The 13,136-nt window shown below is 50.1% G+C and overlaps 1 protein-coding gene across 1 annotated transcript; it reads right to left on the bottom strand.

Moving 5' to 3' along the window:
- Window positions 1–1,188: 1,188 nt before the first annotated feature.
- On the bottom strand, window positions 1,189–2,301 carry LOC128942807 (serine/threonine-protein kinase pim-1-like; the record flags this gene model as incomplete). Its single annotated transcript, XM_054285460.1, has 2 exons — window positions 1,189–1,301; window positions 1,944–2,301. Coding segments are annotated over 2 exons (471 nt in total), but the record flags the coding sequence as incomplete, so codon positions are not given.
- Between the last annotated feature and the right edge of the window lie 10,835 nt (window positions 2,302–13,136).

Here is a 13,136-nt window from a genome sequence, read left to right as displayed (position 1 = left end):
CTCCCACCATGGGGCTTTGTTTGTGTCGGGCTGGCTGCCCCAGCCCCAGCCCCAGCCCCAGCCCGGGGCACGGTGGGTGCTGGGGGCTGTTGGCAGGGCCAGGAGCCCAATCCCATTTCGTACCCACCCCAGCCCATGCCTCACCCTGCCAAAAGCAGCTGGGCAGCCACTGAAGAATTACTTGCATCTGCCCCAGCAAAGGGGGAGTCTTTGGTTCCCTGCCACGCTGGGTTATGCCCAGATCTGGCAGAATTTCCCAGGTGGGACTCATCTGCAAATTCCCTGTGGAGTTTGGCTTTGAAGAAGGTGCCAGAATCAAAGTGCACCACCTTCAACCTCCAGTGGCCAGGCTGAGGAAGAGCTTGTCATCCTTGATGTCACCCTCGCTGTCTCCAGCAGCAGCAGCAGCAGCAGCAGCAGCAGCAGCAGCAGCAGCAGCAGCAGCAGCAGCATCCCCACCCGGTACAGCTTCTCCAGGGGCTCCTTCTCCTTCCCTGGGGGCAGACCAGCCTCTCAGGGCTCTGCCCAGGGCCCCAGCTGTCAGGGAACCAGGACAAGCAAAACCAGCTGGGATGGTGGCCACCAGTGCTGGGCAGAGCAGCTCAGCCCCAGCACAAGGGCTGTGTGTTCCCATCCCATGACCCCGGTGCAGTGACACAGGCAGCACAAAAAGCTCTGGGTTCCTTTGCTTCTCGTTGCCAAGGCATATGTGGAGCAGGAACTTACCAGGGCCCTGGATCAAAGTGTGCCTGTGGCTCTCTCCCTTCTTCTATGGCAGAGGAATATCCCACATCCAAGGATCACAGAACAGGTCTTCCAGTGCGGGTCTGTCCAAGGAGTTCACGGATAAACACCACCTGATCAGGTCTTTGCACTCTGGGAAGAGAAAGCAGAAACTGCCGGTCAGCCAGAGAAGGCTCCTGTCTGCTTTGCCCCACTATTCCCACGCCCAGGCCATGCTGGATGTGCTCAGAGCTGGGCCTAAACTTTCCCATCAATTCCCTGTTTTGGAGGAGAGCAGGACATGTGCCACCTCCTCAGCAGCTGCCAGAGCGGGATGCCCACTAGCCGGCTGCTGGCTCCCAGCACTGGGATTCCCCCCATGCCCAGAGAAGAGTATCCACCTTGAGAGAGCCCTTGTGGCAGCGGGAGCTGGCCCCAGCTGAGGTTCTGGCCCCTTCTGAAAGGGTGCTCCCCGCAGACCATCTGGTGCAGCAGGATGCCCAGGGACCAGACTGTTGCTGCCTCGCCATGGTACCAGCCAAAGTCGTTCCATTCCGGGGGGCTGTAGGACAGTGTTCCTATGGAATACAGATGGAGTTCATCAGGGGGATGCTGCTGCTCCCAGAGCCTGGCCCCAGCATCCCTGGGTGTGTGGGGGCTGCATCAGGGGCACACGGCGTGACCACTGCCCTCTCGCCAGCATCTGGGACTTGTGCACAAAGTTAGGGTTGGAAAAGAAGCCTCTGGTGCTGGAAGAGGGCAGCCCTGGCTAGGCCCGACCATGACATGCAAAGGAAAAACCCACTCCATGCTGGGGAAAAAACATGCCCTTATCCTCCCTGCCTGCATTTCCCCAAAAATATTATGAAGCCAAGGGAAACAGGGCGAGTGAAGCAGCCCAAGCCCTTCCTGTCATCTGCATACCAAAGTGGCTGGGGCAAAGGTTCCGCCCTCCCTCTCTGCTACCCCCACCCACGGGGCTTTTGGTTGGGCTGGCTGCCCCAGCCCAGCCCTAGTCCTGGGTAGAGTGGCTGGCAAAGGCTGCCAGCAGGGCTGGAAGATGGCTGCCCACCCAGCCCTGCTCTAAAGCAACCCAGCTGAAGATTCAGTGCCCTGACTGGCAGCAAAAGGGAGAATCCCCGCTGCCACAGCCAGCTTGGGCTGGGAGATGTTGGGCCATGAGATGTCAGCAGCGGGAGCACAGCCCTCTGCAGGCTCACCTGCAAAGTGAGTGTAGACTGTGTCCTGCAGGTAGGTGCCACAGCCAAAGTCAATGAGTTTGGCCTGCCCGGTGTCCAGGTCAACCAGGATGTTCTCTGGTTTGATGTCGCGGTGCAGGACCCCGCAGCTGGTGCAGTGCCGCACGGCCTCCAGCACCTGGCGGAACAGCTCCCGTGCCTCCTCCTCAGGCAGGAACCGCCGTGCCCGAATGAAATGATGCAGGTCCTGACACCGCTCTGGCCGCTCCAGCACCATCACGATGCAGCTGGGGAGCTCGAGCCACTCCAGCAGCTGGACCACACCGGGGAAGCCAGTGGACACCCTGGCCAGCAGCACGATCTCCAGGGGTGCGCTGGTGCCGTCGGGCTGCGGGAGAAGCACGATGCCGTCAGTGGGGCCGTTGCAGTGCCAGGCCTGGGGAAGCCCTCAGCCAGCCCGGGATGCTCTGCGCCCTGCGCTGGCCCCACGCCCGCTCTCTCTGGGGGCGTCCTGGTGGCTCCCACCGTGCCGGGCGCCGGCTAATCCCCGGCCGGCAGCCCCGGCTGCTGGCCCCGCTCACTCACCAGCTCGCCCCAGTGCCGGACGCGGTTCCGTGGCACCCTTTTGATGGCCACCTGCAAGCCAAGGGCAGCAGCGGGGTGAGCTCGCCGCCCGCACTGCGAGCCCCATCCTCCGCCCTCCGCCCTCCTCCTCCTCCATCCCCTCCTCCTGAGCCCGCCGCCGGCCCCGCCGCTCACCGGGGCGCCGTCCGAGAGCCTCGTGGCCGCGAAGACTCTGCCGAAGCCGCCGCGCCCCAGCAGCGATCCCAGCCTGTACCGCTCCTGCAGGGCCTCCTGCGCCGTCCCTGCGGGCGGGACGCGGCTGTCAGCGCTCGGCCCGGGGCCAGCAACGGCCCCCGAGCGCCCCTCACCCGCCCCGGGCCGGCCATGCCCAGGCGTTCCATCTTCGGAACGCGGCACGGGAGGCTCTGGGCTGGCGGCCGCGCTGCCGAGCGGCGGAGCTCGGGCCGGGGAAGCCGCAGCGGAGGCGGCGGGAGCGGCCGCGCCGCCTGTGTCCTCCGCGGGCCGCGGGAGGAGCGGGGGCCGGGGCCGGGGCCGGGGCCGGGGCCGGGGCCGGGCTCGGGACTGGACCCTGCGTCGGGTCCGGGGCCGGGCTTGGGCCAGGCGGAGGCAAAGGGCGGCGATAACGCCCCCGCCCCAGGCACTGATGCCCGCCCAGCAGCGCCACCGCCAGTACGGCCAGAGCCGGACGGAGGCGAGACCGCGGCGGGACGGCCGGGGCCGGGCACGGGGCAGCCCCGCCCGGGGCCGGGGGCGGGCCGGGGGCATGGCCGAGCCCGGCAGGGGAGAGGGAGGCGGGGAGAGGAGAGGGACGCCGGGCAGGGGACCCCGAGAGAAGGGTGCCCGACAGCGGGAAAGGGAGAGAAAGAGAAAGAGAGAGAGAGAGAAAGACTATTCAAAACTATCTGTTTTGCTGCTGCTGCCGCTACTGCTGCCGCCGCTGCTGCTGCTGCCGCCGCTGCCGCTGCTGCAACTGAAGCACCGGGGCCGTTCGTCCCCGTGTCCGTTCCCCGCTCGCCCCACGAGCCCCACGTTCGAGCCCCGCGCGCCCCGGGGACAGCCCCTCCGTCTGCCCAAACACGGGAACTTTGCAGCCTTGAGCCCAGATGCGGAGCCCTGACTCCTGCACAGTGGCACAGCGATCTCCTTCCTCGCTGCTGTGCATTGTCCTTGCTGAGGGTCAGACACTGCCGGGCCACCTTCCCTTGGGGTAGGATTCCTACCTGACCCAAGCACTGCACTTACACCTCCAGTGTTGCTTTCCTGTGTGGAAAGGAAAACTGTGTGTAGCTCATCGTATTTTAGAGTGTCTAAAACTTGCCAAGTCACAGATTTTAGAGCTGAGGTGCATTTGGAATGAATGGGATGGAGAAGCAGTGCAACATGGAAAAGAGGAGCATAGAAATAAATAGAGGAAAACATCTTGGATTGTTTCTTTCATTTTCATTTCCCTTCTGGAAAGCTGTTTCAGTTTTCCAGGAATCATCTGCTGTCTGCTCTTCTCAAGAATCTCTCATGGAGAACAAGGTTGAGCCTCTGTCACAAGATTTGCCACCAGCTGCAGCTTCTCTTAGCTTTCCACAGTGCACAGTGTGTGCAGCAGGACTTTTGCAGCAAAGCAGGACAAATGTTAGGAGAACTTTACATGTCCGTTCTTTTCCTGGGGAGTTGTGCCACTGGTGAAGTTTTCATTGTGACTGTTTGTGCTGGTTTCAGGCAAATTTTGGAAGGAAACCTCCAAAAGGGGTCAGTCTAGAAAGCAAGTTCCAGCGGCCCCTCCCCCTACTAGCTGAGGAAAAGACTTCCCTCCAGAGCGGGTTTAAACAATTCCAAGAAAAAGGAAAGTCACAGTCCGAGGAACTTCTCTGCCCCAGCTAGCTAAAACCAAATTGCTAGACCTGGGCTGTGAAGGCATCAGGAAATTTCCAAGTCTGGGCACTGGCGGTCCCAGCAAACACCAGATCTGGATGATGCTGGTGCCAGAACCTGCAGATTTCCAAAGTTTGGCTTTCTGTGCCAGCAATTCCCCGGACTTGGGCTGTGCCAGCACCAGGAAGTTTTCAGATCTGGGTGCTGGCGCTGCCAGCAAACACTAGATCTGGGTGGTGTCATTGCCAGTGACAGAAATCTGCCAGATTTGGGCTCTGCTGGCACCGGGAAATTTCCAAATCTGGGCACTGGTGCAGCAAACGCAAGATGTGGGTGGTGCCAGACCCAGTAGCAGGAAGCTGCCACAGGTTTTAGCTTTCTGTGCCAGCAAATTGCTGGACATGGGTGGTGCTGGAACAGGGAAATTTCCAGATCGGGGCACTGGCAGTGCCAGCAAACACCAGTGAAACCTTCTGGTCCTCGTCCGGACCGTTGACCAGTGGTTTCCCTGAGAACCAGCTCTGGCCACTTTACAGACAGAGACTGCTTTCATCTGGTTGTGTGGAAACAGAACTTTACTGAAGGCAAACACAACAAACAGGATGGCGTGCACAGTACAGAGAGAGAAGCAGAAAAAAGCCTGGATCCAGGATCTAGCAGGGATATTTATACATTTATTTATGGGGAGGGGTTAAGGTGGGATCTGAGGGAAGGATCCAAGAGGAAGGAATGATTAAGAATATTACAATTTTGCGGCAAAAAGTAACCAATGGTAGCAAAGAGAACTCAGAACTTTCTAGTAACAATCTGCATAACTGAACAAGAAGATTATGGGCGGGAGCTCCTGCTCACCCTAAAGAGGGTTTTCCCACAGCCTTAAGCCGAGGTCTCCTTCTTTTAAACCAACCCAAACACAGCAGATCTGGGCGCTGCCAAGTTTGGGCTTTCTTTGCCAGAAAATTGCTGCCTTTGGGTTTTGCTGGCATCGGGAAATTGCCAGATGTGGGCACTGGCAGTGCCAGTGCACACCAGATCTGGGTGGGGAATGTGCTGGCAGCGGGAAATTGCCAAATGCGAACCTTCTCTGCCAGCAAATTGCTGGAATTATGCTGTGCAGGCATCTGAAAATTTCCGGATCTGGGCACTGGCGGTGTCAGCAAACATGAGATTGGGTTGCTTTAAATACCTTTTAAATCCAGGTATTTGCTTGATTTAGGCTTTCATTGCCAGCAAATTGCTGGAATTGGGCTGGGCCAGCACCAGGAAATTGCCATGCCATGTTTGGACACTGGCAGTGCTGGAAAACACCAGATCTGGGTGGTGCCAGCCCCAGGTATTTGCCAGGTTTTTGATTTCTGTGCCAGCAAATTGCTGCACTTGGGCTTTGCCAGCACTGGGAAATTTCTGCATCTGGGCAATGGCAGTGCTGGGAAACTCCAGGTCTGGGCAGCAACAGAGCCAGCAGTGGAAAATTGCCAGATTTTGGGGGGTTTTGCCTGCAAATTGCTGCACTTGGGCTGCACCAGCACCAGGAAATTTCTGGATCTGGGCACTGGCAGTTCCGGGCAACACCAGTTTGTGAGAGCTGAAATGACGGATGTGGGATGCCAGGCGGCTCTTCAAAGTGCAGTTTATTGTATCCAAGGTGATACAGCAGTCCAGAGTCATGGGTGACAGAGCCTGTGCCTACAGCTGTCAGCTCCAGCTGCAGGCCTGGAGACCCTTAGTTTAGGTTACAAATGCATGATATACTTTTCTTTGCTGACCATCTTCACAAAATAGAACCAATCTATACCTTAACTTTTACCTATAGCCAATCATAACTACTATCATTACCATATTCATGTTACTATTCTCCAATCACTAAAAGTTAGTACATTAAAGTTTAAGCTAAAAGTTGTTTTCCAGTTTTCTTGCAGTGGAAAATTCTGAGACCTTTTTTCTACTTGCAAAATTTGCTGACTTGTTTGCCTGTGCTATCTTTCTGCTTGGTAAAATCTTCTTGTTTGAGGTGGGCTTATCCTTTGCTCTAAGTCATAAAAACCCCTTCTAACTAACATACACTTTGCCTTCTTAGCTATCCAAAAAGACTGGCTCATCAATTCTTTTCTTTTATATCAAAACTTGCTTTCATTTATATTCGTCTTCAGACATTACATTCAAAAATCTTTCAGCCAAGCATACATATCTGTGAGACTTTCTTGTCGAACTGCATCCCTGTATAGTGGTCAAGTGCTTGAGGCCAGGAGCACCTGGACAATGAGGACAGTTCTTTCCTATAGGAAGGAAATCACAGAACTCCAGGGTTTTGAAGGCACATGAGAAGCAGTCCCCAGAGGCCAAGGCAAGCCAGACCTGTCTGTCCTTGCAGCTTTTGTCTGAAAGCAACCCTTGGATATATGGGGAGTTTTGGGGTGGAATTCCATTTCAGCCATGGGTTCCTGGACAGGAATGACAGTTCTCCATAGAGGGGCAAGGGCCCCTCACAGCTGCTCATGGTCCCTCACAGCCCCACATGGCCCCTCACAGCCCCTCACGGCCCCTCACAACCCCTTGTGAGATGCAAAGCTGTCTTTCGTGGTACAAACAGGCAACGTGTGTACTTGTGAATGAGAAATGTGTGGATACTGACAATGGGATAGTTGTGAATTCTAGTAATAACTGAGGAAAATAAAGCATGGAAAAAGACTTTTGAACCTATCTTTTGTTTGCAAATTAACCCTAGTTGATTTAGGAGCATTTGAATTAAAGTGTTATAGATGTTGCTTTTTGCTTGCATTTAATCCATAAAGAGTTCTGCAATAATAACCTTTTGAAGTATAATTTTAGAATATTACTTGTATCCTTGAAACTGTAGATTTGGAATATATATAAAGGAAATATGCTTCTCTCATGCCTTATTGAAGCAGAGAAAAACAGCTTGAAAAAGGAAGATGAACATCACCTCAAGGGTTTATGGTTTCGACCAAAGGGAAGCTGGACATCACTGTTATGAGATTTGGAGTCTCTGCAATTAAAAGGTGGACCCATATCTGGGGAGCTGGACTCCACCAGATGGAATTAGTCTTTCTTCTTTTGGAAACTGGACCGTCACCATCTGGGGATACTCCTTTGAGATACATCCTGAGAAATTAAAATCACAATAGTTTATAGAATTGTGATGTAATAATTTGGAATAAAAATTGCTGATGAGTAAAAGATTGGAAATAGAAACTGCTGAAAAAAACTGATGGGTACCCCTGTAAATACCTGTAACCATCAATTATCGGTATGCAGTTGGAGGGAAAACTTCCCCCACTGTACCTGGCGCTGTATTGCTCATACTTTACCGTATTAAATAATAAATTGATTGCTGCTTGAATATTGGACTAGTCAAGCTTCTGATTCATAACACCCTCACGGCCCCTCACAGCCCCTCACGGCCCCTCACAGGCCCAGTCCTGGGGCTCCTCCCAGAGGAGGGGTCGGGCCCTGCTTGTTCCCCTTTCATTTCAGTCCCTTCATTACAGCAACAAGCAAAGAAAGCTGAAATGGAGCGTTTCCCCAGCATTTCCCTCGGGGTTAACTGCGGGCTGAAGCTCTGTGCTGGCGCTGGCCCCAGCGCCACCATCCCTGCAGCCGCCAGGCCTTTGCTGTCCCCCCGTGTCCGTTCCCTGTCCCCGAGTCCCGCCCGGCTCTGGCAGCAGCAGCAGCCGCAGCGCAGGGGGCGCCGGCCCGGCCCAGCCGGGGCTCCCGGCCAGGAGCAGCAGCAGCGCCGGCCCCTTCCCGCCTGCTCCTGCCTCGGCTCCCAAGGGCTTTTTTCAGCTCAATTCTGGAGCAGAGCAGCAATCACCCACACACAGCCCTGACTGCTCAGGGCCCGCCTGTGCTGCCCTGAGCCAGCCCTCAGAGGAAGAAAGGATCGGGCTCCAGCGCTGTTTTCAAGGCTATTTTACTCACCCTGAGCTGACAGCAGGAGGCTGCTGGTGCCTTTGCCTTGGGAATTCCAGATCACGGTTGCTCTTGGCCCTCTTCTGCTTGCCACCTGAATTTTATCAGTACAACTGCACTTGCCTCTTTCAATCACTGCTGCCCACTGTGCTTTTGTGATGGTGAACTCAGTGTTTTTGTCACAGGCATCATGATTAGCAGAGACTGAAATGCTCACAAGTCCTTGAGCACCAAGTCGAGGGGAATGAAAGCATCACAGACCACTTTTGCAGCACTCAAACACAGCCCTGCTGCTGGTGCTGTTGAAATAGAATCAACCTACAGAGACCATCACAGAAATTGCCTCTGGAGTGGCAAATCAAATGAAAAAATCCACCAGGAGAACGAAAATACTGAAGTTGGCTGGCTTCATTGCTTCCTCGGAGCAGCAGAAAATGGAGATGCCCAGAGGTATTTTGCACTGCTGCTGATCCCAGTTGGAGCCCTGCCCTCTGCAGAGTCCCAGCGGGAACCTGAGCCCAGGCCGGGGAGCTCCCAGAGTGTCCTGGAGATTCTTTCTGCATTCGATCAGGCTTGCATTCCCCAGCAAGTCCCCAATAAAACCTCCTGTTTTCTTGGGTTAGAACAGGCACAATGGAAAACTCAGCAATGGCACAATTGCCCAGCCCACAAGGAAAAGAAAGGACAAGTTGTCAAGGAATCCAAACATTTGTCTGGCTTTGCTGGAGAAGTCATGCTGCTCACGGTGTGGAAAGACAAGACAAGCTGCAGTTGGGGGCACATCTTGTGACAGAAGCTGCACCTCGTTCTCCAGGAAAGGTTCTTGAAAAGGGCAGACAGGAGTGTGGAGAAGATTCCTGGGGAAGTGAAACAGCTTTCCACAGGTGAAATGAAAATGGAAAGTGTTATGTTTGTCCAATTATCTCATCATAAAAAAACCCAATAGTATTAAAAGTAGTAGCAATTTTAATTGAATAGTTAAAATAAAAAAAATATAAAATTGGATACAATATAATTTGATTAAAATAAGAGATAATTTGGTTCCAATAATAGCGCATAAGCAAACGATAACCGCGGGGTACGGAGGGCAGGGTTCTGGGACTCTTGCCACCTCACATACAAGCTTGCCAAGTGAAAATCACCCCTTATATGCCATGTGTCAATACCATGTCTTCTCATTTTCGGTTCATCATATCTCTATCTCCGCCCTCATTACCACCCTTATCACGCATGCGCCACCACTCGGTTTGGTGTTCACTCAAGTCTTTGGGGGTCATTTTGGATGAAGACCTCTCCTCTTCCTCTTTGTCTTTTAATTCACCTTTGGGTTACACATGCGCATCAAGCCAGTACAATGTAAGCCAAGACTAACGTATCACTGCATCTACATATCAAGGCAATAAATCCCTTATCCCTTATAATTAGCATTTTCTGGTACCCAACCAGGTTCTTGGTCATTTTCAGCAACTGTATCTTCAGCTTCTTTCCTGTGGTCCTTGAGAACATCTGCTGGGAAGGGGAGGGGGGGGGGTGGAGCCCCTCCTCTCCCTCTCTTCTTTGGCATTTAACTATTTTATTATTCTCAAATATTAATTACTGTATCATTATTGATTACTGCTTCAATCTTTATCAGCACGAATCATACCTATTTATCACAAATCTCTCATTTCTCTTTTTGATCATTATGATTGGTGCTACATTTACAAAGCTGTGCCCTGATGTCTTTTATATTTTTCAGAATTTTGGTTTTCTTGTTGTCCCTTTTCAGCTTCAAACTTTTCTAGCATTTCTATTACTGCTTCTAGTCTTTCACACTTTCAAGTTTAGTTAGCATGTCCTGGTCTATTTCAATCTTTTTAAGTCCTTTTTGTCTTTAACAGGGGTTGATTTAGCTTTTAATACCATTATAGATCTTGGTTTTCCTTTTTCTGCTGATTCTGAATCTAGAGACATTGTTGAAATTTGCATCTTTTGAATCACTGAGTGAATTAGCCTAATAAAATACAAAATCATACAAGGCAGAAACATAAGTCCTAGAATTGAGCATAACAACATGAACTCTAACATTTTCCTCCAAACACTTCTAAAGAGGTTTCCCCACCAATCTGTTTTCAAGATTGAATTCCACTTTTGTACCGGCACATGAGCTACTCTTTTAATCTTTTTTGCAAGTTCTGTGATAGCTTCTCCATAATTATTAATTTCTACATAGCACTCAGATTCATTAAATCTCCTACAAACTCCTCCTTCTTTTGCTAACAGATAGTCTGGGGTGATCCTGTTTTGGTACACAAACACCCACATTTGTGTATATTGCCTGGCCAACATTTTTAAAGCATCGGAGGTGCGATTTGACACCACCTCTACTACTGCTTGGAGCCTTATTAATCGATTCAACAGATAAACTGGGGTCCTATATCTCCATGACCCATCCTGAGCTCATGTTGCTGGGTCATAATATGCTATAATTTGTTCTGCAGGCTATTTGTCCTCCCCCCAGTTTTGATTCCCTCCTGCTGTTGGAAAATTTAAATTCAAATCTCCTTTATTCCACTGCAGGGTTTCATACAGTGGAGTTCCTAGCACATTGCTCCTAGACCTCAGTAAAACAAAGAAGGAGGGTTGTATTACTCCCAAAGTACAAGTTCCTCCCCATTTTTGAGATAACTCACTGTATGCTCGTTGCCCACAAATTTAATATATCCCATCTGGGGCTTTCCATTTCTTATCAGTTTTCTCAGGTTGTTCCCAATAAGACCTCAGGCTGTTGATGGACTGGTAGGGGTTAGCTCCAGGACTTCTGTACCAGCATACATTAATCTGTTCATCTTATTCACAATTTATTTCTTTTATTGGTCCCCAATATCCAATGGGGTTTTCAGGTCGCCAAATTTTTGAATGATTATCCATATTAACCACCAACGTGGATTTACAAGGAGTATGCCCTACTATTTTATTAAATTTCCTTCCTTCTCAAGTTATACAAATGGTTCCAATTACTTGATGGCTTAAAATCCATCCTTCAGGTCTCTTCAATGTTCCAGAAATTTGGGTGTGGTTCTACTTTAAAAATTGCTCTGGAGCTAAGCTCTCACTTTTCTACGGCCATCTTTTAGCCATTTTTTAGACCTCTACAAATCTCACATTTGGATAATTCCAATTCTGTAGCAATCCTTTGCATCAATCCTACAAACCGATTCTTATTCAAGGCTGGCAAATTCCAATCTTTGAAGTACTGTTTTAGCTGTTCATACAATTCAGCTAATTCTGTTGACTCTTTTCTCTTGTTCTTTCTTCTATTCCCCTTTGTTTCTTTTTTTTTCTTTTATTTTCTTTTTCAATTTTTCTTTTAGTGCCCGGCCTCCTATTCTTATACTTGGATCATCTTTATTATGATTTCTTTCAAAACAAAAAAACCTTTCATATTGAGGGCCAATCTGATTACTAGGGGGATAAGGAGCTCGTCCATTATATCCCAATTTTTTTTCTACCCAATACATCTTTCCTTCCTTAATACAAACATCTATAACACTGCTGCGATTGTAGCAGGCAGAACTAGCATATGGGTGTGTTACAAACACAGATTCCACCTTGTCCTTAATCCACACAGGTTGATTACAATAGTCACAAATGTTGAAATTGCTGGGACTTGGTTTTTGCCTTGTTTGCTTTTTCATTGCTGAAACTCTGTCCAGTGTGGCTTTCTGGCTTTGGCCAACTGCCCAGGGTACCAGAATGATCACAGTGAAAATAATCCTCAGGAAATCTACCATTTTACCTTTCTCAAGGCCCCTTGGGTTGCAGCCAAGGGCCGAGATGCCAGTCTTCTTGGTAGCAAAGGTAATATCCCGGCATCTAGTCACCGGTGCTTTTAGTATTTTTGGTACCCATAGCCCCACAGAGTTTGCTTGTCTCTTTTTAAATGCCGTTTTCCAGTTCTAGCTGGTTAAGAAGCAATAATTAAAACAAAAAGAACAGGGAAAAGATTAGGCCGGAATACCATAAACCTGTATTTTCCAAAATTTCAGGGATGTGCCAACTACAAGAAGATTTTTCTAATTATTTTGTGCTTCAGGGGCGGGGAGTGCATTAAGTCACCATCTCCAATAGGCACACTCGCGGCGCCAATGTGCCCCTGGAATGCGCCTATGATGTGGTGTATAGACTTCTTCTCCGCCACAACTATCAATTTTGAGACACTGGTCTATAATATTATGAGTTGCTCGTTCTCTTATTTGTGCTATAGCAAATATAGCAAGAACCAATTGATCTAAGTTTTCTATTAATCTAATTGCTGCTGGAAGGGTCTCATCTCCCAGTCTCAAAGGTATCCCAAAAAAAATTATTAACAATACGTTCTATAGTTAGCTGGCTAAATACATAATCATAGCAAAGCAAGCAAATAAATTGTCTCTTCTTTTCTTCTCTCTTACTTTCCACCATGAGTTAAAGCAAAGTGTGCAAACAATACATATTCAGGGATGACACTTTAAACCATGTTTACTGCACTCCCAATGTTTTACTTGTCTCTGCTCTCTTTCAACAACAGCTGTTATCAATCTCAGTTTCTGGAATTGCAGTTCTGTAATCAATTCTAATAATGTTGCTGGTGCATGACCCTGGAGGAGATCTTCAATCTTTTTAGGCCATTCCCACTGATTCAGAAAGTCTTTTATTCTTTTTCCACCGGCGTTCTTCTGCCTCCGAGCTCAAGGGAATTGCGGTTAGCAGCCATCCAGGATGCCTAGTTCATTCTTAATAAATCAGGGTTAATATAAATCAACTTAAATCCCACCATATTATCACATTCTTGGAATTTCATGTTCCAACAAT

The sequence above is a fragment of the Melozone crissalis genome, unplaced genomic scaffold (genome assembly GCF_028551555.1).
Source record: "Melozone crissalis strain CALT ecotype California unplaced genomic scaffold, PUWL_Pcris_2 ptg000043l_1, whole genome shotgun sequence".
Lineage (NCBI taxonomy): Eukaryota > Metazoa > Chordata > Aves > Passeriformes > Passerellidae > Melozone > Melozone crissalis.
This window is presented reverse-complemented; position numbering and strand designations above follow the sequence as displayed.